The 27,692-nt window shown below is 44.5% G+C and overlaps 1 protein-coding gene across 1 annotated transcript in view; it reads right to left on the bottom strand.

The window, feature by feature from the left end:
- Nucleotides 1–27,208, bottom strand: part of LOC138801506 (uncharacterized) — a 53,571-nt gene extending 26,363 nt beyond the window's left edge. The window contains exons 1-6 of the mRNA XM_069984414.1: nucleotides 27,121–27,208; nucleotides 5,829–6,158; nucleotides 2,616–2,912; nucleotides 2,115–2,216; nucleotides 1,644–2,009; nucleotides 70–381 (exon numbers count right to left, since the gene is read on the bottom strand). Of these exons, the coding sequence (XP_069840515.1) occupies nucleotides 70–381; nucleotides 1,644–2,009; nucleotides 2,115–2,216; nucleotides 2,616–2,912; nucleotides 5,829–6,158; nucleotides 27,121–27,166 (1,453 nt within the window). The 5' untranslated portion in view covers nucleotides 27,167–27,208. The remainder of the gene's footprint in view (nucleotides 1–69; nucleotides 382–1,643; nucleotides 2,010–2,114; nucleotides 2,217–2,615; nucleotides 2,913–5,828; nucleotides 6,159–27,120) is intronic.
- Between the last annotated feature and the right edge of the window lie 484 nt (nucleotides 27,209–27,692).

The raw sequence follows: 27,692 nt of genomic DNA on the forward strand, positions 1-27,692 counted from the left end.
GGTAAGCTTTTGCCTTTGTGCTCCTTACAAATCAATATTAGCAGTCAGGGAGGAGACAACACTTCTCACCTGGATCCCTCATAGTCAGCTCCCTGGATTCTGGTTTCTCCATAGATGCATGATCCCAGGTCACTCGTACTCGGAATCCTGGATCCTTGTGACGTTCCTCAGGGATTCTGACCTCACTGGAGACGTTGTAGGTTCTGTCAGGATTATTGGATGAGGAGTCAGTAGATGATAGGACGTTGTCTATTGCTCCCACTCCACACGTCCATACAATCTTGATGCTTTTAGGATAAAATTTCTCCAGACTCAGCAAATACTTCATCTCTCCAGAGACAAACAGACTTCTCATTACTGGATGTGACAGCTTGGGTTTTCCTGAAATGTGAGGCATAAAGAGCGGTAAACATCTCCAGTATCGTAAGAACATTCTACAATTATATCTTACTGATGACAATAGATGTAAGTGTCTGTTTATTGAAGAACCACAAATGGCCATAATTTACAGTGGATTTATTAGTCAGAACCGGCATCATATATATATATATATATATATATATATATATATATATATATATATATATAGATGTCTGCACATGGTGGGAGATATACAAAGAGTTCCAACAGAACTTTGGTGACTCCGGCCATGTTGGGAATACAGTAGATATCTAGAGGCACGACATGGTAGGATACATAGCCAGCCATCAAAGATGTGAAAACAAATATGCATGAGAATGTGGAGCTGTATATCATCTCTCAATAGGATCCTGGAATCAGTTTCAGCTTCCTGAACCACAGGCATCATGAAACACCAACTGGGAGCAATTAGGGAGCCAGCATAAGGGCCCTTTTACACGGAAAGATTATCTGACAGATTATCTGCCAAAGATTTGAAGCCAAAGCCAGGAATGGATTTGAAAAGGGGAGAAATCTCAGGCTTTCCTTTATTACCTGATCTCTGTTTATAGTCCATTCCTGGCTTTGGCTTCAAATCTTTGGCAGATAATCTGTCAGATAATCTTTCCGTGTAAAAGGGCCCTAACAAGGAGAAGCAGTGATTTAGAGCCCTATTCTCAGCTGGTGGTATAGGTATAATTCCATACATCATTAGAGCTTCAGATGTCTGGAACTGGATTTTGTGGTTTGCAGGTTGATTCAAATGGGACAATAAAGAATAGTCGGGTATGGGACACAATATGAGAAAGAAAACAGAACCAAAAAAGCCTAAATAACCTTAAAGGGAATAGAGTGTGCCAGGCCAGAAAAACACAACCAAAGAAAATACAAGGCTTAATGAATTCATATATTAAAATTCAGCTAGAATAAACAGGAGCGCCGGGAACCCCCGAAGTAAGCCGGACCGGGGACCCAGTACAGTATGTTCCCGGGCCACAGGGGTTAATGGCGCTGAGTTGGACATACTCGCAGCGGGATGTAAGCCCATGTAAGCGATTAAGTAAGCCCATTGAAGTGAATGGGCAAGTATCCGCAGCAGATACGTTACAAAGCTACCCTAAAGATGGCTGCCATGTTTAGAACCAATAGGAAGATATATGATATAGCAAGATGATTCCTGTTCTTGGTAACAAGGAATATTTTAAAGAGCCCCATGTTTTCATAACAGCATCAGAGTATCTCACCATATATAATCTTACAGTGATACTTCTTCTCCTCCTTATGTGGATGGGAGACGCCTCTACAGATGAAGGTGACATCTCTATGTCTCTGTATATGGGGGATGAAGCTCAGTGATGTGGAGTACTGACGCCCCTCCGGTTGGGATCTGATCACATAGGATGTATCCAGTAAACTCTCCTTCTCTTCTTCTGAATGTCCTCTCATCTGAGACGTCTGGATCTCCTCCTCCTCCTGTCCGGCTCTTCTTATCAGCCAGGTCACACACAGGTTCTCGGGGTAGTTGTCCACAGTACAGTACAGGGTGGTCTCCTCTCCATCTATCAGCTTAGGAGGACCCTTAATGTCTCTTACTATGAATGGTCCAAGAGCTTTCAAAAGAATATAAAGAAGGTTATATGTTTGTTCAAATAAAAGTAAAATATATTTTCACATCTCGTTTCCTTCTGTATAATATAATGTAATGTCATCATTACCTTTCTTCTTCTGGTTTAGTTTCCACCACAGAACGCCAGCGATGAGAAGTATTACCACAGACACGATGATACAGGCAGCAATGATCCTGGCCGAGGTTCCATCTGTAGAAATTAAAGAACATGTTGAATGGTGGAGAAGAAATGATGACTACATAATTTTTAAGTACAGTTACCCAACGATGCGTACACGATAGAACACTAGAGGTGATCGAACAGCACTGATGTTCAGGTTCGTATGAACTCGAACCATCGGCATTTGACTCCTACAGTCTTCTCGTTCAGTGGGGAAGGTGGAGACAGCCTGGGCCATAGGCTTTATTCCTGTTTTCCAGACGTGACTCGGGCTGTCTCCACCTTCCCCACAGAACGGGAAGACTGCGGGAGTCAAATACCGATGGTTCAAGTTCATACGAACCTGAACATCAGTGCTGTTCGATCATCTCTATAGAACACAACCTCACAATATAGAATATAACTTCATGACTGGACCATCATTTGTACCTTCGTACATGAGCTGCAGGTTCTCCTGTAGAGGTTCGGGTAGGGAGCCATGACTGACTATGCAGGATATGTTCTTCTTCGCCAGGTCTGATCTCATTGTGAACGTCACTTCGCTGGTCACACTGTAGGTGCCGTCTTCATTTTTCACTGGTTCTCTTATTATAGAATTTTCTATTTTTCCATCTAAAATCCATTTCATTTCTATTTTTTTGGGAAAGAAGCTGACCGCCTCGCAGCGCAGAGTGTTCTCGCTGTCTTTTTGGACAATCTTATAGGGTAGTATGATTGTCGGCCTCACTGTGAGGAACACAAATATATTATTAGTATATATACATTGTACTAAACTGTGGTGTCGTCATACTGTATGCCATGAAAGCTATGGCCCCATATCTATAGGCCCCAATTCAGCCAGCAGCAGCCAAGCGAGTGCCCCTTTGGCCTCTAACATTTGCTGGATCCCATAGAACATAAGAGAAGGGTAACACAATGGCGAGTCCGGCAAAATTTTTTATTAAATATTGTATTGCCCCCCAAAAGATATACAAATCCCCAATATACACTTATTACGGGAAATGCTTATAAAGTGCTTTTTTCCCTGCACTTACTGGATACTCACTACCTGGATAACATGGTGATTACACTTCCTGGATAACATGGTGATGTCACTTCCTGGATAACATGGTGATGTCACTTCCTGGATATCATGGTGATGTCACTTCCTGGATAACATGGTGATGTCACTTCCTGGATATCATGGTGATGTCACTTCCTGGATAACATGGTGATGTCACTTCCTGGATAACAAGGTGACGTCACTTTCTGGATAACATGGTAATGTCACGCCCTGACTCCCAGAGCTGAGCAGGGGGACACTAAGGAACACAGGGCTCTGGAGGGACACTGAGCATCCCTCTGCCATCACCCTCTCCAGCAGCCACAGCCTGCACCGCTCTGCGGGTCGTGACATCACCATTTTATCTAGGAAGTGACATCACCATGTTATCCAGAAAGTGACATCACCATGTTATCCAGGAAGTGACATCCCCATGTTAGCCAGGAAGTGACATCACCATGTTATCCAAGAAGTGTCATCACCATTTTATCCAGGAAGTGACATCAACATGTTATCCAGGAAGTGACATCACCATGTTATCCAGGAAGTTACATCACCATGTTATCCAGGAAGTGACATCACCATGTTATCCAGGAAGTGACATCACCATGTTATCCAGGAAGTGACATCGCCATGTTTTCCAAAAAGTGACATGGCCATGTTATCCAGGAAGTGACATCCCCATGTTATCCAGGAAGTGACATCGCCATGTTTTCCAAAAAGTGACATGGCCATGTTATCCAGGAAGTGACATCCCCATGTTATCCAGGAAGTGACATCGCCATGTTATCCAGGAAGTGACATCGCCATGTTATCCAGGAAGCAGTAGTAAGTACAGGGAAGAAAGCACTTTATAAGCATTACCCGTAATAAGTGTATATTGGTGATTTGTATAACATTTGGGGGACAATACAATACTTTAAGAAAAATTTTCCCCTGGCCAAGTCCTAGGCATGACTCTATTATATACATAGAGTACAATGAGAGGGCTGCTGCGTCCACCTCCTGACGTCCTTTCCAGGCACTTCGGTTGAACAATGGAGAATGGGTTATAGGAAGAATGGTGTCTATCTCAGGCCCAATTCCCTCAAGACCAGACCCGGTGCACATACTTCCGAGGATTAGTAGGATGCCACCTGGCATGATCTTCACAAGGATTTCTTTATTGGAAACATTTGCCTCTTTAAGGTTTGTGCACTGGGGCTGGTCTCAAAAGAACTGTGCCTGAGATCCACCAGTCTTCCTATAATTAAAAGCGTAGTCACCAAAAATGTTTTTCTTTCAAATCAACTGGTACCAGAAAGTCAGATAGTGCCAGAGTTTTGTAATTTACACTGTTGTGCTGGAAGTGGTGTATTCTTTTCAGTCTGGAGAACAGGAGAGGTTTTCTATGGGGATTTTCTGCTGCTCTGGACAGTTCCTGACATGGAACAGAGGTGGCAGCAGAGAGCACTGTGTCAGACTGGAGTGAATACACCACTTCCTGCAGGACATACAGCAGCTGATAAGTACTGGAAGACTGGAAATTTTTTTAATAGAAGTAATTTACAAATCTCTGGCACTTTGTGGCATCAGCTGATCTGAGAAAGGTTTGGGGGTGATTAACCCCTTTAAAGTTCTATAAAGTGATACTATCACCCCCCTCTTACGCACCTCCATTTAATAGTGTCACATATGCGGGGCTTCACAACAGTTGGGCCCCCTCTACCGGCTGGGGATATGGCCCAACTGCTGTTAAGCCCCACCTAGGTGGCACGGACCACTGAGGTATATATCAAATATGCAGCCTCTAAACTTGTGGATGGTGCGGAGAGTAAGGGGGATGACAGAATCCTTTAACTCTGGCGGCATCTGAGGGAGATGTGCTGCTCTGAAAGGCAATTCACATGATGCACTTGCCATTAATTCAAAAATAAAAAAACTTCAGGTAGAGGTGAAGCAACTCACAATGCAATTCAGGCTACAAATGTTAGATACGTCCTTCTTGGTGTGTAACAATGCTCTCTACCTGCAAACCAATGTTTTATTTATTATTTTACTTATATAGCACTTATTGTTTCTGCAGCGCTTTATACCGCTCAGCCCCTGTCCTTTCCACCACTGTAGGCAGTAAGCTTTAATCTCTACAACATGCTGATGGATGCCATCCTCTCAATATGACACTGTTGTAGGTCTCCCATGGTAGACCTGGTCCGTTAAGAAACCCCATATCCAGAAGTCCCATGTAATGAGATCAGGTGAGCGAGGAGGTCATACTGTTGGGAAATGGCGGATTCGCCACAAATCGGTAAAGTCTCAATTCATACAAACAAAATACCATTACTGTAACAGTGCCACCTATAGGTGACTTTTTGAACCAACATTTTTAATGCAATGGTGAGCGCATCATCTGATTTAGTCTCATTTGTAGCTTCTGAACATCCTCCATAGCCTTCTTCATTGGGGAGGTTTAGCTTTGCTTAGCCTTTACTTTTGGATCACCCATTTGTCTCCCAAGGAAATAAGCTGATGAGTCTGATGTGCACCAGATATTAGACATAGTATTTAAATATATAAATTATATAAAATATTACAAGTGTGGTTATCCTGCATACAGTTACCTTGCACCTCCAAGACAATGTCCTTCTGTGTTTGTTCTGGACTGTAGACAACCAGGCATGAGTAGGTGCCACCATCGGAAAGAGTCACATTGGTTATTGTAAGCGAAGCCTTTCCATCTTTCACTGCCTCTTCATCGAACTTCACCCTTGGGGCCTTGGTTACGCCTTTACTGTCATATACTAGGATCCGCTTTTCCTGAAAGCTCCACAATACCGCAAGATATTTAAGATCAACAGTCTTTTCACTGATAGAGAAGGTGCACGGCAGAATGACGGTGGATCCATTAAGTACCTGCTGAGCGGATGGAGCCAGGACTTCCAGGGCTGTAACTGTAGACATAGGCCAATTAGTCAGTATGCAGGGTATTGGGTTATTTATTGTTCAAAACGACATCTAGCGTATGGTTTAAAGGGGAAGTCTGGAAGCTGGCAAGGGGGGGGGGGATTTGATTTTAAGTACTAACTTACCTCTGCCCAGGCCCGTGGTAATCGACGCAACTAGCCGCAGGACCCCCACCAGACTGACTCCCCGTGCTTGAGGTGAGCAGCGGGACCCCCGCCAGAAGGCATTGTCATGACGTCATGTCTTGGGGTGTCCCGGCTGATGGACTGACCGCTAAGCCAATCTGTGACTGGAGCGGCGTCCTGCCCCAGTCATTTAGTGGTCAGTCCATCATCCGGGACAGGACTTTTACCCCAAGTTGTGATGAAGTCAAAATGCTTTCTGGCGGGGGTCCCGCTGCTCACCAACAATCCTCAACAATCCCCCCCCCCCCTTCCCGGCTGCAGGATTTTATAAATTCTCCTTTAACTAAAATTAATAACAAGAAAGAAATGAATATGAAAAAGCTACTCATTAATAAAAATAACACTAAAGAATAGAATTCTCAGCCATGTAAGGGAGGTACGTCCGCTGTCACTACATGGTAAGTGCTCCTTTCCCAGAAAACTTGCTGTTATATAACAGTAACTATACAATGTAAGTGCAACTTCCCCGGAAAGTATGTGGCCTCCTCCCTTAGTATATCACATGTTATAGCAGTAAGTGTGCCAAAGTCCAGGCTAACCCCCATCACATACACTCACACAGTTTCACCCAGTGCAGTAAGCCATACGCATTAAAGGCCAACAGCACCACCCCAGTCCCCAGGTTGTATGTGGTATTATAATTTCTCCTTCATTGACTTTAATGAAAATCAGCTGCAACACCCACCCCCAGACTGAGGACAGGAGTGATGCTGTTTGTGGAAGCAAGCGGCCATGTTTTTCTAAGCCTGAGAGTTGTTTCAATTTTTTGCAATATTAACTTCAGAAATATTTACTACATATGGCCAATTGCAGCACAAGCGCACTGGCTTGCAGCACTGGGGTCCTGGGTTCACACCTGCAAGGAATTTGTATATTCTCCCTATGTTTGTGTGGGTTTCCTCCAGATACTCCACCCAAACTCCAAAACATACAGATAGGTAAATCGAGGTTCTGAGGCCAGGGATGGATTTAAAGGCTATGTTCACACAGCGTAAAAGTACGGCCGTTGTTGCAATCAGCAACAACTGCCGTACTTTGTACGCCTAGGAACGCCACATGCTCTTCTATAGGATCCCAGCTGGAGCGTATACACATAGTATACGCTCCGGCTGGGATCCCATATGGTGCTGCAAACAACTGACGTGTCAGTTTTCTACAGCTGCAATTCAGTGAATTGCGGCCGTAGAAAGCCCTGTCAGTTCACACAATGAAGCGAGCGGCTCCGGCCGCTTGCTTCATTGTGTGCTGAGGAGTTCTGATGCAGGCGCGCGCTCATGCGCCTGCATCAGAACAATGCGGCCGGAAAGATCATCGCAGTACTGGCAGGGATGATCTTTGCAGAGAACGGCCGTTCCGTGACCCAGCCAGGTCATGGAATGGCCGGTCTCATACTCCATGTGAACATGGCCTAATGATGTAAAGAAAGAATAAATTAAGGCCATATAAAAAAGGAATGAATGTGTTCTCCATGCGGGACTGGCGTGCAGCAATGCTGTACAGTATATATGGAGCCCTACAGGTGACATGAGTGAGCAGTGTGTGGTTACAGCCAATAAGAAGTCCCCAGCATTGTTTAACCTCTTCACGACTAAAGGTCATTGACGCACCTGTCCAGGTCACATTTTCTTTTTCTGAAATAGTAATATGTTTACAGCCACTTTGCATATCATGGATTTTACTTTGTATTTTACAAGACATATGAGGTTTTTATTTTCTACATTAGTTCAGTTAATTTCCTATTTATAATTTTCAATTATGAGCAGACAATTTACTATAAAATATGTGGGAGAAAAAACAAAAAACTTCTCATTTGTTTCCACTATAATTTATTGACTGATAATACAAGTAAGTATATAGTAAGATAACTGATGTGGAATAGACTAGTATCTGACCTGTACGTATAACCCACTGCCAGGGCATTTTATGGTGGCCAGAAGGAAACCTTTCCGTAGGCCACTCCATACCACCATGCTGTCCTTGTAATTGCCCAACAAGCTATAAGAAATTCTAAGCCACCCAAAATATACATGAACGACTAAAGGAGACACCAAAATGTATTCAACAAGTCCTAAATTGTAACCAACCTGGGCCGTCCTTATGGCAGTCTGTAATGTTCACATCAGCTGATACAACAGAAACAGCTTTAAACAAAGGAGGAGGAAAGAGGAGAACGGAGGGGGAACCCTGACTAGGGAAATTAGGTTTCCTACAGAAAAAGGGCGCATATAAGGGCTTGTCTTATGAAAACAATGAGTGGTAATGTGGGGTATCCAGGAACAAATGCCAAGGCTTCCATAGGGCTAGATACTTCTCATTCGTTTCAGACGCCTCAGCAGATAGTTCCTCCATCTGATGGAGGTGTGACATCGCAGCAGGCCCCTCCCCCATGGTGGGTATATGTGAAGAGCGCCAGTGTCGCAGTATAACAGACTGATTGACTGCCACATAAAATCACAGGAGACATTTTTTCTGTTTACCAATGGCTCCCGGGGGAATAGAAAGAGATTGAATTTTATTTTATAACTTTTGTTACTACATGGCACAAAAAGAAAAAGCACCTTAATATGAGCGGGTATCTTACTTGTGTTGGTAACACACCATTAGAAGATTTTATAGTGGCCAAGAGTAAACTGAGCCTTTTTAAAGGGAACCTGTCACCCCCCCCGTGCCAGGGTGACGCCCGCCCGGCTGGAACCATCATTCTCTATGAGCGTCGGACTCATCTCTGATCCGACGGCGATATTGCGGGAGCGGGTCCAGGACGGGGACTTCGGGGAAGTGGTAAGTATATGGTGCTCCCCGGGGGGTCGGGAGGGCGTCACCCCAGCATGGGGGGGGGGGGGGTGACAGGATTCCTTTAAATAACATTTCTTTCCTAGGCCAGTAGCTACCAGCATGCTGCCAGTGCAAGAGTCCTGTGCAGCAAAAACATTCTAAACCATCGGGTATTTAAGTCCTACATTGTTCTATTGGCACCTTGCATTTTTGTTACAATTTCTGTTATAACTCGCCACAATTAAAAAAAATATATATATATAATTTTTCATAAACTGTTACGTTACTAAAAAAATAGGGAATAGTGGAGCTCGCTATGCCGTATTGTACCTGAGGTCAATGGTCAACCCTGTACCAAGGGTAGAAAAATGCAAGAAAGTAAATAAATAACTGTGGCCAATCCTCTAAGGTACTTTACTAAATGGATATGTTTCTATTAATAATAAAAAACGAACACAATAAAAGTCTAAGATTAGTATGATAACCACTGGGCCCAGATGGTGTATCTAATGGCTACACAATAAAAGCTATATGTGAGCTAACAGTTAGCATAAAATAAAATAAGATACAGATGACAAATATAACTCTTAAAGGTCGTTGTTTTGTCTCAAATAAGAGACTATATAATGTCTTTATAGCGTCTTTTCACTTTTAGTGGCAACCACAATGAAGTAATAAAAGAAGGAATTTGGTGTATTACACCTCTCACCAGACCGAGCACTGCAGTAACTGACTGTGTGCCGGCAATCTGCGACCTGTGGTGCGCCGGAGATCAGTCACTGCGCATTGGTGGTCTGCGACCTGTGGTGCGCCGGAGATCAGTCACTGCGCATTGGTGGTCTGCGACCTGTGGTGCGACGGAGATCAGTCACTGCGCATTGGTGGTCTGCGACCTGTGGTGCCCTGGAGATCAGTCACTGTGCATTGGTGGTCTGCGACCTGTGGTGCGCCGGAGATCAGTCACTGCGCATTGGTGGTCTGCGACCTGTGGTGCCCTGGAGATCAGTCACTGCGCATTGGTGATCTGTGACCTGTGGTGCCCTGGAGATTAGTCACTGCGCATTGGTGATCTGCAACCTGTGGTGCCCTGGAGATTAGTCACTGCGCATTGGTGGCCTGTGACCTGTGGTGCGCCGGAGATCAGTCACTGCGCATTGGTGATCTGCAACCTGTGGTGCCCTGGAGATTAGTCACTGCGCATTGGTGATCTGTGACCTGTGGTGCCCTGGAGATTAGTCACTGCGCATTGGTGATCTGCAACCTGTGGTGCCCTGGAGATCAGTCACTGCGCATTGGTGGCCTGTGACCTGTGGTGTGCCGGAGATCATCTGCTCTATCTTTGAGTCCTCTGAGATTAACATCTTATCCCGCTGCAGAGGACTCAAAGATAGAACGGCTGATCTCCGGCACACCACAGGTTGCAGACCACCAATGCACAGTGACTGATCTCTAGGGCACCACAGGTCGCAGACCACCAATGCACAGTGACTGATCTCCAGGGCACCACAGGTCGCAGACCACCAATGCGCAGTGGCTGATCTCCGGCACACCACAGGTTGCAGACCACCAATGCACAGTGACTGATCTCTAGGGCACCACAGGTCGCAGACCACCAATGCACAGTGACTGATCTCCAGGGCACCACAGGTCGCAGACCACCAATGCACAGTGACTGATCTCCGGCACACCACAGGTTGCAGACCAACAATGCACAGTGACTGATCTCTAGGGCACCACAGGTCGCAGACCACCAATGCACAGTGACTGATCTCCAGGGCACCACAGGTCACAGACCACCAATGCGCAGTGACTGATCTCCGGCACACCACAGGTCGCAGACCACCAATGCGCAGTGACTGATCTCCAGCGCACCACAGGTCGCAGAGCACCAATGCGCAGTGACTGATCTCCAGCGCAACACAGGTCGCAGACCACCAATGCGCAGTGACTGATCTCCGGCACACCACAGGTCGCAGATTGCCGCCACATCTTTTGTAATCTACAACACAGTTTTTTCAGTGGTTGACCCCCTCTGTGTTACTGACACTGTGGTTTCTGTGTGAATAGTACTCACCATAAATACACATTTTTGGTCCATGTAGCCGACTGCCACTATCAGATTGTCCCTCTTGTACTTGCTTGGCCAAAAGTAATTGTGGAAAAAAAATTGTGGAATACTTGTGAACCAATTATCAATATATCATTGATTATTTATGTAGCATTGGGCCTATTAGCTCCCAGACAATATCTGCACTTGTGGCAATTTCAGCTGGACATCCAAGGGGGTTCAGTTGGCTATCCTTTCCTTGGTAAACTGTTAAGTTTTATACAATCTGTGGCCCGTTTTAATGGAAGGAACTGTTTGAAATTAAACCTTCCTTTAAATTTAATAAATGAAACTGATACATTTTAGTGGGTGTATGGACTGATCAATATTTTCAGAAATATTTCATATATTCATCATCAGGAGAAGAACTTCAGAGACACTGACATGCATAACAGATGGAGAACATGGGTTACAATGGTTGGAGCTCGCTTCCCAATAACACAGTATCGTAGGTTTTTACAATACTCATTTGGGGTAGCTTCACACTTCCCATATTATCTCGGATTTGATGGTGAAGATTCACAGCAGATTCACAGCAGATTTGATGCTGTGTTCAGTTATTTAGATAAAATGTGTTGTGGATCCGCACCATAAAATCCGCTGCGATATGGTACATGTGAAGATACGCTAAAAGTGTTAACCCAGAAATGTTTTCAATTCTCCCACATATGTCCCACTGTCCAGGCCTGGCATAGTATAAAAAGGACAATCAAAAAGGAAGAGATGATGGAGGGCACTCACCAATTGTTGTGATCTTCTTTATTTCAGTGCTGTATTAAAAATACACTGGACATATTGGGCTGTTTAGCGAGACGCCATGCGTGCGAACCAGCTGTTACCTTGTTTCACTTAGGAGCCATGATATCCAGGAGCTATGATCTGTATGTATATATATATATATATATATACAGTGGTACCTTGGTTTAAGAGCGTTTTGGTTTAAGAGCTCACAGTTTTTTAAAATTGTGACTTGGTTTAACCCTTTGAGGACCAGACCCAAAATGACCCAGTGGACCGCGCAAATTTTGATCTTAGTGTTTTCGTTTTTCCCTCCTCCCCTTCTAAGAGCTCCAGCACTTTCAGTTTTCTATCTACAGGCCATGTAAGTGCTTATTTGTTACAGGAATAGTTGTACTTTGTAATGGCGTCTTTCATTTTACCATAACATGTATGACGGAATCCCAAATATATTATTTATGAAGATATAAATAGGTGAAATAGTAAAAAAGAATGCAATATGGTAACGTTCCTGTGTCTACGTAATACACTATATGGTAAAAGCGACATGACACTATTATTCTATAGGTCAGTCCGAACACAACCATATGCAGGTTACACAGATTCTCTAATGTTATATATATTTTTTAAATGAAATCCTTTTTTTTTTGGCAATTAAGATCGGACGTTTTGATCACTTTTTATAAATTTTATATATATAAAATATAATCCGTGCACTTCTTTCCCTCTTTTTGTCTACGCCGCTCACTGTTCGCAATGACGCTTGTTATATTTTAATAGATCGGACAATTACGCACGCTACGGTATATTATATGTTTATTTATGTAATGGGAAAGGGGGGTGATTTCAACTTTTATTGGGGGAGGGGCTGGTTTTTTTTTTTTTTTTTACACATTTGAAGTCCCTTTGGGAGACTTTTACATACATTACTTTCATTTACTACACTGATCACTGCTATGCCATAGGCATAGCATTGATCAGTGTGATAGGCCATCTGCTCATTGAGCCTGCCTGTGCAGGCTCAGTGAGCAGATCGCCGATCGGACCGCACGGAGGCAGGTGAGAGACCTCCGGCAGTCCGTTTTAACGACCAGGACCACCGCAGTCATTATTTTAGGGGTGTGGAACCAATTGTCTGCATTTCTATAATTTTTTATGGGAAAATTTGCTTTGGTAAAAGATTGGATTTGGATTACTAGCGCGTTTCCGGAACGAATTATACTCCTAATCCAAGGCACCACTGTATATATATCCTTTCAGATTATTCTTTCTTCTTCCCTACCAGTCTAACAGTATTACTGAGAAGGACAGGCAGTACAATATTGGAAAAAAAATAAAAACAAAATAAAAAAAATATATATTTATTTTTTCACTGTTGCAGCTCTGTAACAATGTTCCTCATTGTCTCATATAGGCTGAAATTGTCAGCTGCTCAGAGTTCAGAGCAAAGGCAATGTCTGTCTTTCTAACAAACTTTCCTATGATCACCATGGTTGAAGAATCATGGAGATTATCAAGACATCCTCATCCCAGAGAAAAAGTTTATTGGCCTATGATCTTTGAGCAGAAGCCGGACAGAGAGAAAAGAAGGGAGGAGAATATGACATTAGGAGGAGGCGTGGGAAGGTGCTGGAAGAGAACATTGTTGCTTCAGTGTGCCGCACTGTACTTCTAGGCCCAGTAACAGTGATCATACAGAATTGGAAGGGGGGACGGAATGAAATCCCCTGGGAGAACAGCTGGAACTAGTGGAGAAAGGCAGCATTCAGTAAGGGCCCTATTCCACCGGACGATTATCGTTTGCATAATCGTTAACGATTAACGATCTCAAACGACCGCTATTGCGAAAGACCTGAAAACATTCACTCATTTCCATGGAACGATAATCGTTACTTATGATCGTAATTGCGATCGTTTTTCTTCGCTATTGCGTTCGTATCTATTGCGAACGACTGAACGACGTCTTATTCAATGCGAACGATTTGCGAACGTTTTGCGAGCGAACAACGATAAAAATAAGTCCAGGTCTAATAAAGCGATCAACGATTTCTCGTTCAGTCGTTAATCGTTAACTGCACTTCAACCGAACGATTTTCGTTTAGATTCGAACGATTTAACGATAATCTGAACGATAATCGTCTGGTGGAATAGGGCCCTAAGGTACAGAGCAGCAATTATACTCCTCTCCCCCCCTCCACACTGCCAATGTGTGTATGTATATATATATATATATATATATATATATATATATATATATATACTGTATACACATACAGTATACACACACATATATATACACATTCCAACTACACAGGGAATCGGCTGTTGGAACATATACAGCCATATGGCTGACGAGAAGGCTTACATATAGTTACATAGTTAGTACGGTTGAAAAAAGACACATGTCCATCACACACACAAGTTCAACCAAGTGGTTTAGGTTATGCAAAGTTCAAATATAAACTTCCTCATAAGTGTGGGAACTCGTTCAAGCTTATGTATACATGCCTGCATGAATATGAACAATCATTTCTAACCAGATAACTGCAAACCACTATGTTGGCAACTATTCTGGCTTCAGATATACCTGCTGGAGAGGATGTAATAGCATACTGTATGTACCCCTTTCTCCATATATTTTGGGATTACCCCCAAGTCTCTCCCATTTGAAGATCTACAAACCATACTATTAATGAACGTACCAAATCAGCTACACCCCTAAAGCCATAGACTGCTCCCCTGCATATAGGTAATGGAAGAATACCCCCCTAGCCATAGACTGCACTCCTGCATATAAGGAATGGAAGAATACCCCCCTAGTCACAGACTGCACTCCTCCGTATAGGGAATGGAAGAATACCCCCCTAGCCATAGACTGCACTCCTGCATATAGGGAATGGAGGAATACCCCCCTAGCCACAGACTGCACTCCTGCATATAGGGAATGGAGGAATACACCCCAAGCCATAGACTGCACTCCTGCATATAGGGAATGGAAGAATACCCCCCTAGCCACAGACTGCCCTCCTGCATATAGGGAATGGAGGAATACACCCCAAGCCATAGACTGCACTCCTGCATATAGGGAATGGAAGAATACCCCCCTAGCCACAGACTGCACTCCTGCATATAAGGAATGGAAGAATACCCCCCTAGTCACAGACTGCACTCCTCCGTATAGGGAATGGAAGAATACCCCCCTAGCCATAGACTGCACTCCTGCATATAGGGAATGGAGGAATACCCCCTAGCCATAGACTGCACTCCTGCATATAAGGAATGGAGGAATACCCCCCTAGCCACAGACTGCACTCCTGCATATAGGGAATGGAAGAATACCCCCCAAGCCACAGACTGCACTTCTGCGTATAGGTAATTGAGGAATACCCCCCAAGCCACAGACTGCACTTCTGCGTATAGGTAATGGAAGAATACCCCCCTAGCCACAGACTGCACTCCTGCATATAGGGAATGGAAGAATACCCCCCAAGCCACAGACTGCACTTCTGCGTATAGGTAATGGAGGAATACCCCCCTAGCCACAGACTGCACTCCTGCATATAAAGAATGGAGAAATACCCCCTAGCCACAGACTGCCCTCCTGCATATAAGGAATAGAGGAATACCCCCCTAGCCACAGACTGCACTTCTGCGTATAGGTAATGGAGGAATACCCGCCTAGCCACAGACTGCACTTCTGCGTATAGGTAATGGAAGAATATCCCCCTAGCCATAGACTGCACTCCTGCATATAGAGAATGTAAGAATACCCCCCTAGCCATAGACTGCACTCCTGCATATAGAGAATGGAGGAATACAGACTAGCCATAGACTGCACTTCTGTGTATAGGTAATGGAGAAATACCCCCTAGCCACAGCCTGCTCCCTGCATATAGGTAATAGAAGAATACCCCCCTAGCCATAGACTGCGCTCCTGCATATAGGTAATGGAAGACTACCCCCATAGCCATAGACTGTACTCCTGCATATAGGGAATGGAAGAATACCCCCCTAGCCATAGACTGCACTTCCGCATATAGGTAATGGAAGAGTACCCCCCACCCCCCAACCACAGTCTGCAGTCCTGCATATAGATAATGGAAGAAAACCCCCCCTAGTCATAGACTGCACTCCTGCATATAGGTAATGGAAGAGTACCCCCCACCCCCCAACCACAGACTGCACTCCTGCATATAGGGAATGGAGGAATACCCCCTAGCCATAGACTGCACTCCTGCATATACAGTAGGTAGTGGAAGAATACCCCCCTAGCCATAGACTGCACTCCTGCATATAAGGAATGGAGGAATACCCCCCTAGCCACAGACTGCACTTCTGCGTATAGGTAATGGAAGAATATCCCACAAGCCATAGACTGCACTCCTGCATATAGGGAATGGAAGAATACCCCCCTAGCCATAGACTGCACTCCTGCATATAGGTAATGGAGGAGTACCCCTCACCCCCCAAACACAGACTGCACTCCTGCATATAGGTAATGGAAGAATACCCCCCTAGCCATAGACTGCACTCCTTCATATAGGTAATGGAGGAGTACCCCTCACCTCCCCCAAACACAGACTGCACTCCTGCATATAGGTAATGGAAGAATACCCCCCCCCCCCAGCCACAGACTGCACTCCTGCTTATAGGTAATGGAGGAGTACCCCCCACCCCCCAAACACAGACTGCACTCCTGCTTATAGGTAATGGAGGAGTACCCCCCACCCCCCAAACACAGACTGCACTCCTGTGTATAGGTAATGGAGGAATACCCCCTAGCCACAGACTGCACTCCTGCTTATAGGGAATGGAAAAATACCCCTAAAGCCACAGACTGTACTCCTCCGTATAGGGAATGGAAAAATACCCCCCTAGTCACAGAGCTATCGCTGCATTCCTAATAATGTCCATAAAACAACTAACCGAGTAAAGACATTGGAAGAAACCGATATCACCACATATCTCTGAGGTCTTAAAACTAGTAAACAAAAAATGCTCTCCAACCATGTCCATAATTATACCCCAAATACCTAAAAACCTGGCTTACTTAATACATAGCAAATGAAGCAAAACAGCACGTTACTATGACATAAGCTAAATCCGGACCATCTTAGAAAGCAAGAAATGGTACCTAATCTACATTTCGATTATAAAGGCCCTGTCACAGATGAGAGAGGGGCTGCCAGGTCCCATCCTGCTAACCCTGACTACTTGTCTCAAACAAGCCTAGGCGGACAACCGTGGTGATGTCCCTTACCTGAGGCTATGGTGAAAACATAGATCAGACACAAGACAGACAAACACCAAAGGACAGTCGCACAGACCGGGTCAAACCAAATGGACAATGAAGCACAAAACCAGGAACCGAGAGAGTAGTCAGAGAAAGGTCAGGAAAGCCAGATAACAATCCAGAAAAGGATATAGAGACGCTTTCATGCTAGAACGAGTATATCAGCCAGCGTGGACAGAAGGGTAATAAAACACTTTATAGGAGCTTGGGGACCCTGTCCAAGCGATGACTGGACCCTCCCCCGATCCTCCAGCAGAACACGTGGCAGAAAATACTGACTGGCCGGAATACCTGCCAGTTAACATAACTTAGATGCAGCACAGCTGCTGTCCGGCTGAGCCCCCAGGACGGTGACGTGGGCCCACTGTGTCCTTGGTAACCAAGTATGCCGCCAGGTATCTGTGATCTGGCAGGCGGCGCTGGAATCGGGTGATGGGGCGTGCTTCCACAGCCTGCGGCTACTGGGGCGGGCCAATGTGAGTTCGGGGCAGCACTCCGGGGGCTGAAGACGATATCACTGGAGTAAGGTCAGGTAAGGCTATAACAATATAACCCTGATATAAACATAAAAAATGTTTTTTAAAAAAAGGGCTATATTGCAAAACTGTTTGCGATCAGAAACCCTGTTGATTTCTTTAAAAAAAAACAAAACACTGCGACAGTGCCTCTTCAACATTAATTTCTAATGATATTACTTCTTCTGTTGTTATTGTTTAAAACACAGGAAAACCACTTAACAATGTCTAACAATGAAAAACATCCAACCCTATTGATGCTTGAGTAACTTACCACAAATTAATATTATTCAAAATGCAATAAACTTGCTGTATGTTATTTTTTCCCTCTTCTTTGTTAAACTAATAAAAACTAATAATAATAATAATAATAATAATAATAATAATATAATAATAATAATACTTATCCAGCTCCACATGTCAGCAAACCTATGCATTGAATTGCCGAGCCATGCATGGAAGCACAGACTTTCTATGTTGCCATATATACTCCTAGCTCAGTCTGGTCTACCTACAGATGGGGGGCTCAGCGCCCAGATCCCGGATGGGTTTCATCAGGTTTAAAAAACAAAACAAAAAAACTTTAAGTACATTATAGCAGAATCACTAGGACACCATAAATCTATCCCCTAATCCAGCTATATCTAATGACGTCCCAGTATCTTCTACTTGTTTTTATTCTCTTTATAGAGTCGAATATGTGTTTGCAATTGTTATTGGCACGAGGAACAACTATATATGAAATATGATCCATGCGATTTCCCATCACGCACAAGCAACCAGTTACACAAGAAAATTAACTCTGAAGAGGAAATAAAGTCAGTGTAAGATTATTCACGATATTTCACAGCTGCTGATGGGGAAACAGTGCTGGGGTATGTACTCTCACATGACTCTCTACTGTAGAGAACACAATGAGAGCGGTCATACGCATGATTTATATTAGTGCCGAGAAGTCACGAGTGTTATAGATCACAGTTTCCCTTTCTCTATGATTTGTTATGCCTGAAAATATAATGGAGCTTTGTGGGCAATGAAATTTCTTGACATATCACACCCTGCTTAAAGGGGTTATCCAGCGCTACAAAAACATGGCCACTTTTCCCCTCTCTTGTCTCCAGATTGGGAGGGGATTCAAACTCAGTTTCATTGAAGTAAATGGAGCATAATTGCAAACCACACCTGACCTGGAGACAAGAGAGGGGGGAAAGTGGCCATGTTTTTGTAGCGCTGGATAACCCCTTTAAAGGGGAAATCCATGTAAAAAGATTTTCTGATCAGGTGCATCCTTCCAATAAATTCCAGAATGATCAGCTTTGGGCAACATTAAGGAGTCAATGTTACTGAGTGAGGGGTGCTAAGTGGGGGCACAATGGAAATATGGAGGAAGTGGGCATTATGGGGACACATTAAGGCACCAAAAGGGCATGAAACAGAGCTCCTTCCTGAGGGGCCAATAAAGGATTAGGGCCCTATTCCACCGGACGATTATCGTTCAGATTATCGTTAAATCGTTCGAATCTAAACAATAATCGTTCGGTTGAAATGCAGCTAACGATTAAAGACCGAACGATAAATCGTTGATCGCTTTATAAGACCTGGACCTATTTTTATCGTTGCTCGTTCGCAAAACGTTTGCAAATCGTTCGTATTGAATAAGACATCGTTCAGTCGTTCGCAATAGATACGATTGCAATAGCGAATAAATAGCGAAGAACAAACTATCGCAATTACGATCATAAGTAACGATCATCATTCCATGGAAATGAGTGAACGTTTTCAGGTCTTTCGCAATAGCGGTCGTTTGAGATCGTTAATTGTTAACGATACTGCGAACGATAATCGTCCGGTGGAATAGGGCCCTTATTTCTACTGAATAGGTCCACTAATGCACCCCAATACTGAATGGGGGCACTAAGGTTCAATCTTACAGATTAGGAGCAATGAGTGGGGCCACTAGGGGCATTAATACTGAATAGGGTCAGTAACGGGTGTGGACACTAAGGAAGCACAGGAATGAGGTGGGGCACTGTTACTGGGTGGGGCACTGTTACTAAGTGGTGGGCATCAAACTCTGCAGAGATGATAAAGAGAAGTTGCCGCAGTGGTCTGGGCTGGATCGGGAAGAAAAATGAATGACATCCTGTAGTGAAGAAAAGACATTGCTAGGTTGTACTGCCTGTTGTTTTATAGCTCTGTTAACTTCAATATATTTTTTATGGGTGCAAAACATATTTTGGGGGGTCCAAGCCCCTGATCTTTTTGAGTCCTTGAACTAACAGGGCTGCTAAGCTCCCCAATCACATTTCTATCTATCACGTATCAGAAAATCATTCGCACCGGACTTCCCCCTCAATAAAAAAATCTTAGTTTCTGTATCATTATGTTAGTGATTTGGGTTTTAGCTATTACATCTGCAGGAAGGTGAGAGCAGCCTCAGGGTAGGATCACAATGGTTTGGCCAATATGAGTGATATATAGACTGGTATACCGGCAGATACGTGTGCACATACCATTTTTAGGATATAAACACACACACCGTATAAGCAGCGTATTTACTGCTGCGATACGCAGCAAATACACAACAAATACGCAGCAGATTAGATCTAAATTACTGAACACAGCATCAAATCTGCTGCAGATCTGCTGCGTATCTGCTGTGTGTGTTTGTACCCTAAAGCCTCAAAAACAGCCTTTTCTACAGGAAAATTAATGTTTATGTCCGTAATATATCCCAAACCATGGACATATTGTGGCACATAAGCAATTTCAAAAAGGCCCCGATTTTATCACCGCAACAAGTAAGGCCATAAAATAATACACAGTGTACACAAACAGTTGATGTTCGTGGATGTTTTTTTAAGCTTTTTTGAGCCATAAAACAGCAGATTTTGGTCTGTTTATGGCTCAGAAAACTGTTCATGTAAAACCAAGCATTATACTGTACATCAGGAAGTGGACCAAACAGTCACTCTTATGGTCCCTTTACACGGAGTGATTATTGTTCAAATTTTCACGATAACGATCACATTTGAGCGATAATCGGCTCGTGTAAACACTGCAGACGATCAAGCGACGAGCGATAAATTGTTGATCGCAATCTTTCAACATGTTCTAAAATCGGCGTTGGTCGTTTGCAGAAAATTAGCAGATCGCTTCATGTAAACAGTCTTTCAAAAATTTACCCTATGTGTGAGATGGGCTTAAGTGATCTTAAAACGATCGCAATAATGATTTTTTTATAAAACACATTGTTACTCCGAAATCTTTAACCGTTCGATTGTGCAAATTATCGCTCCGTGTAAAGGGACCATTAGGGTCTTATTAGACAAAGCAATTTTTACCGATTAATGACTAACGATAAACGATTGCAAACAAGATTATCGTTAACCTGAAATCGTTCACCATATTACACAGAACGATAATCGTTAGTTACAATCGTTACTATGATCGTTTACTCCATCTGATCCCAGCAAAACAATGAACAATCGTTGTATGTCGTCGATCGTTGACTTAGATCTGAACCTAAAATTATCGCTAATCGTTCACTGTAATTCCACATTCGTTTGCTCAAGTTCCGCATTTTTTCACTAATCGTTCAGTGTAACGATCATTGTAACTAACGACCATCGTTCTGTGTATTATGGTGAACGATTTCAGGTTAACGATAAACAATCTCGTTTGTGATCGTTTATCGTTAGTCGTTAATCGGTAAAAATCGCTCTATGTAATGGGACCCCTAGGCTATGTTCACACAACATTTTTTTTGTTCGGTCGTCAATTTGGTGCCAACCCTTTTATTCACATTATGGCCATAATTTGCATAAAACAGTAGCATTTAAGTGCCAAAATGACGTCTCTCCAAATAGTCGGTTGTAAAACGGCAAAAAAAAAAGAGACATTGTGTGAACATAGCCTTAGACTATGTTTTGTGAATTAAACTCAATGGGCCCTCTGTGACAAAGCCATGGTATACTCTTTTACCAGTATACCTTAAATGTGCTGCCCAAATGCAATGTGAACGAAGCCCCATAGACTCCCAGGGGATGGACTCTGTCCTGAGCTATTGCAGATGTCATCAGTAGAGAATTTTCTGTATTGGCCCCAGTCCACACAGCTGCACCATAGAACTCTGGCTGTCCAGGCATGATGGGAGTTGTAGTTTGACAACAGCTGAAGGGCTGAAGGTTCCCCATCCCTGCTGCAGTCAGACAATACCCCAAAGTTATTCTGGACTTTGTGATGTTGGTCACATACTAACATGACATCATGATGACCTTTGCTATACTGTTGGAAGTTTTTTTTTTTACCAACAGAGCAATGATGAAACTTACTGCATCTTATGACACAATGATTATAATAATTAGTAACAACTCCTCTGACTGATATCTGCTGCGGCACCTCTTTATTACGGTCCAGCCCATGTTTATTATTTATGGACCGTGGGAGGGGGGGTGGAGGAGGGGCATGGTCTGCATAGCGGGGTCTACAGCCCTGTACTCTGACCCAGGAAGTCTCCCTCACCTTCCAAATCATAGCAGATTCACTTCCGGCTGGGGCTTACATCAGGGGACAGGACTGTGGAGGTAATCTCTCCATAGCTGTAACCCCTCTCTCCCCGGACAGAGAGTGCTGCATGTATGTGCCCACATCTGTCCTGCTCATTCCTTCCTGCTCCCTGCAATCTCTATCAGCCCTTGTGTTTCCCATCCTCTCCATTACTCTACAGTAACTTATAATATCACAGATTCTGCTGTTTCTGAATGTTTGTTTCATTTGTTTTACATGTTATTCACAATAATAAATCATTATTTTTGGGGTGTGGAACCAATTGTCTGCATTTCTATGATTTCTTATGGGAAAATTTGTTTTGGTTTAAGAGTGGATTTGGATTACAAGTGCCGTCCCGGAGCGTATATAGGGAAATATCTAAATGGCAGACTAGACGGACCAAGTAGTCTTTTCTGCCAACAATATTCTATGTTTCTAATGTTTAACCCTCCCCCCACCTCCTGACTAGATAGGAATCCCCCCTATGTAAAACAAAAAAACAAAGCCATACTCACCTGCCCGCAGCGCTCCTCCGTTGTGAGAAAGTGGAGCCAATTGTTTCTCCCTCTGTCAGAGCACTATATAACTATAAGCACTCATTAGGACTGCTAATGGTTAAACATATGGGGCGGGGCTTTTCGGAGTCCTGGGGGCGGGTTTCCCAGGACATTATTTTGTGTGGACTGTCCATTACAAATTGTGGCAGTCCCTGCAAGACCGGGACTGTTGGCAAATATGAAAGTGTAAAAGATGCTTTTAAAATCCGCTATTTCTCCATCATTGATCAGAAAAGAATACCGTCACACTCCATGAGTGACCCATGAAAACCACAGGCAACATATGAATAGTCACATAAACAGGACATAAAGAAGGAAAATATTTAGTTAAGGGGTTAGGAGCCTTTATATTTACTCAAGGAGGAGGACAGACACGTCTGTAATAACATGAGAGGCGGAGGGGAGGTTACTATAGTACATCCCACTGAAGAACACAGCTCGAATCGGCTGATACCAGAGAATAACAGACTAGCTGCACAGTACATGCAGACATGCAGGCTAGGCTTATACTATCTAAGGCAGTGATTTTCAACCTTTTTTGAGCCGCGGCACACTTTTTATACTTAAAAAATCCCGGGGCACACCACCAACCAAAATGGCACAAAATGACACTAAAACAGTACATATTATACATATAGTTATTAATATAGATTCTAAATGTATTTATACTCACTCAGTGTGAAACCTGGGCCTGTTTTCTTCTCCCCCTGTGCCTCTCTCCACCATACTTCTCCCCCCTGCTTCTCTCCACCATATTTCTCCCCCCTGTGCTTCTCTCCACCATACTTCTCCCCCCTGTGCTTCTCCCCCCTGTGCTTCTCTCCACCATACTTCTCCCCCTGTGCTTCTCTCCACCATACTTCTCCCCCCTGTGCTTCTCCCCACCATACTTCTCCCCCCTACTTCTCTCCTGTGCTTCTCTCCACCATACTTCTCTCCCCTGCTTCTCTTCTGTGCTTCTCTCCTGTGCTTCTCTCCACCATACTTCTCCCCCCTGCTTCTCTCCTGTGCTTCTCTCCTGTGCTTCTCTCCACCATACTTCTCCCCCCTGTGCTTCTCCCCCCTGTGCTTCTCTCCACCATACTTCTCCCCCCTGTGCTTCTCTCCACCATACTTCTCCCCCCTACTTCTCTCCTGTGCTTCTCTCCACCATACTTCTCCCCCCTGCTTCTCTCCTGTGCTTCTCTCCACCATACTTCTCCCCCCTGCTTCTCTCCACCATATTTCTCCCCCCTGTGCTTCTCTCCACCATACTTCTCCCCCCTGTGCTTCTCCCCCCTGTGCTTCTCTCCACCATACTTCTCCCCCCTGTGCTTCTCTCCACCATACTTCTCCCCCCTGTGCTTCTCCCCACCATACTTCTCCCCCCTACTTCTCTCCTGTGCTTCTCTCCACCATACTTCTCCCCCCTGCTTCTCTCCCCCATACTTCTCTCCCCCTTGCTTCTCTCCACCATACTTCTCTCCCCCATGCTTCTCTCCTGTGCTTCTCTCCACCATACTTCTCTCCCCCTGCTTCTCTCCGCTGTTTCTCTCCCCCGTTTCTCCCCCATCCCCAGGTTTCTCTCTCCCATTGTTTTCTCCTGTTTCACAGGGGCACCATAGTTTGGGGAACTTTCCCCGCGGCACACCCGACTATGTGTCGCGGCACACTAGTGTGCCACGGCACACTGGTTGAAAATCACTGATCTAAGGTATCACATAGGGATACAGACATAATCACAGCAGACCCACTATTAAACCCAACTAGAAGAAAGATCACAGCCTGACACTCTTGTCTGCCCCCCCCCCCAATGAGCTCTCCATTTGCCAAATATAGAGCGGGGGGGGGGGGGGGGGTAGGATGCCAGGAACGGATCAATAATGACTGACACACCTTTTTTTTTTTCTGTCCATGTCAGGGACTGTCCAGAGCAGGAGAGGTTTTCTATGGGGATTTGCTACTGCTCCGGACAGTTCCTGACAAGGACAGAGGTGGCAGCAGAGAGCACTGTGCAGAGAGCAGGGCCAACAGCAGCTGATAAGTACTGGAAGACTGGGAATTTTTAAACAGAAGTAACTTACAAATCCATATAACTTTCTGACGCCAGTTTATTTGAAAGAAGAATTTCACTGGAGTACCCCTTTAACTGAGATAAAAAGTTGCACTTCTAATCCCCCCTCGGCACACTCATCTCTGTGACATGGATGATGATCCACATTTGGATTACATAAATTCTTGGTCTGTTCACTTTAAGTGAATTTCTTAACACATGCACGCTAAGGCTATGTTCACATAGCGTAACAGACCAGTCGTTCCGTGACTCGACCGGTCTCTGAAAAGATCATCCTGGCCGCAGTGTTCTGATGCGGGCGCATCCGTGTGTGCCCGCATCAGAACTCTCCACTGCACGCTATGGAGCGAGCGGCCGGAGTGTGCAGTTGTTTGCGGCGCCACGAGGGATCCCGGCCGGAGCGTATACTATGTGTATACACTCCGGCCGGGATCCCATAGACAGAGAGGTAACGTATATTTTCGGAATAATCACGGCCATGATTTTACGAAAATATACGTTGTGTGAACATAGCCTAACACATAATCGGTATGTTTAACATCATCCTGAAACCCTAAGGGTGGTATTACACGGGCCGAGCAGGGCCCGATAATACCTGTAAACGAGCAGCGATCTGCTAGATCGTTGCTCGTTTACTGGGCCTATTACACGGCCCGATAATCGTTTGACAAGAGCTGCAAGGACATCGTTACCGATGTCCTTGCAGCCCTTGCTAAACTGGCATACATTACCCATCCACGTTCCAGGGCTGCTCCTGCCGTCCGCTTCTCCCGGGGTCCCGCACGCGCTCTAGCTTCACATCGTGATTGGCTGAGCGGCCTATCAGCTGACAGGCCGATGTGAAGTTAGAGCGCGTGCGGGACCCAGAGAGAAGCCGACGGCAGGAGCAGCCCTAGAACGTGGATGGGTAATTCAGGGAAGAAATAGAGTGCTGCACCTCACACCTATGGCTGATACTAGTGCCTCTCGGCTCAAATAATAAACACATCAGAATTTTGTGTATGAATTGATCAAGCCATACTGCCCCATGTACCTCGTGCAGGTATCTGATACACATGGGTCCCTACACTAAGTCCACACCGTGCCAGTCAGTGGCCACCAACCCCGCAGGCGCGCACAGCCAGGGAACGGGGGCCATGGGACGGCCCTGCGACCCCCATGTCACAGGACCAGACCCAAAAACACCACACCAGAGCCCGGCCAGCACCGCCGGCGGAGAAGGTCGCCCCCAAGCAGCACAAGTCTGGATAAGGTATTGCACTCACCATAGCTGCTGCAGACAGAATGGGAAAAGACAGGAGGGTTTAAAACCATGTGCACCCTGTGTCTCCTGCTAATTGCGGTCATGTGGGTCTCACCAGGAGGAGTGCAATACACGGAGAAAAGAGAGAAACAAAATGCGGTTCAGGGAAGAAACAGAGTGCTGCACCTCACACCTATGGCTGATACTAGTGCCCCTAGGCTAAATAAAAAACACATCAGAATTTAGTGTATGAATTGATCAAGCCATAATGCCCCATGTACCGTTGGGTTGGATGGGTAATGTATATCGTTAGTTGCCGCTACTATTACACGCAACAGTGCGCGGTCGGCGCCCGACAAAAATAGGTTCTAACCTATATCAACAATCAGCCAATTATCGTTGTCATCGGCTGATCGTTGCATTTATTACACGGAGCGATAATCGTCCGAATCGGGCCAATTCGGCCGATTATCGTTCCGTGTAATAGGGCCCTTACTCTTGAACACCTCACATTTTGCTTGTGTTAGACTTTTAGCCATAAACATGAATTTCTATGTATTAGAATCTAAATGAGACAAAATGACACTGAAGGCGGCAGTGAGGGGAGGAAGCAGGGTGCCAGCTGTGTTCTTTCATAGAATATATATCCATAGGGGACAATATTGTCCAGGGAACTAAAGGGTTAAATCATGACTGTGTCATACACAGGATAGTAAATGTTATTATAGGATAATCTTTGTAATAAGAAAACAAGTATTATATGAAGTAAGAGAAAGTGCAGAGAAGGAAAGGTGTGGTATGAGAACAATGACATATTGTGGTCTGTGTGTATAGAGAGACCACAAGGACAGTGCTACCCTGTACCTGAGATAACACTGCGGTGACCGAGCCCCCGATCTATCACGTTACATATACTACACACTAACACTTACCTGTCTGGTGCAGCACAAGTAACAGCAGCAGCTCCAGGGCAGCCATAAGACGTGTTCTATCCCCACTGGACGCTGCTCCCTCTGTACTACACAGGGCTGACACTGCAGTATCACATGACAAGGGCAAAGAATAATGCTTGCTTACTTACTTTCACTATTCAACTCTGTAAGTGGGAAACCACACAAATTATACTTCTAGCTATTTCTTAAAGTGTTATTCCACAGGGTTTTATGATATAATAGGATCAGGAAGATGTTGGAAAGGGGAACATATACATTCTATTCCATTACGTCCTCCGCATAGCGCTGACGTAATTTCTGCCCTGTCAACTAATAGGACACTTGGAATTTTAAATTAAATTGTCACTGTCGTTTAATTTATTTTTTTTTTTTTTTTGCAGAAATCAATAGTACAGGCGATTTTAAGAAACTTTGTAATTGGGTTTATTAGCAGAACAATGCATTTTTATCATGAAAAAGCAGTTTGAAGCTCTCCCCCCTGTCTTCATGGTTCTCTATGGAGAGGGGAGGGGTGGAGGTAGATGAGGCACCAATACAGGACAACAAAGAGT

Source organism: Dendropsophus ebraccatus, chromosome 9 (genome assembly GCF_027789765.1).
Source record: "Dendropsophus ebraccatus isolate aDenEbr1 chromosome 9, aDenEbr1.pat, whole genome shotgun sequence".
In the NCBI taxonomy this organism is placed as follows: Eukaryota; Metazoa; Chordata; class Amphibia; order Anura; family Hylidae; genus Dendropsophus; species Dendropsophus ebraccatus.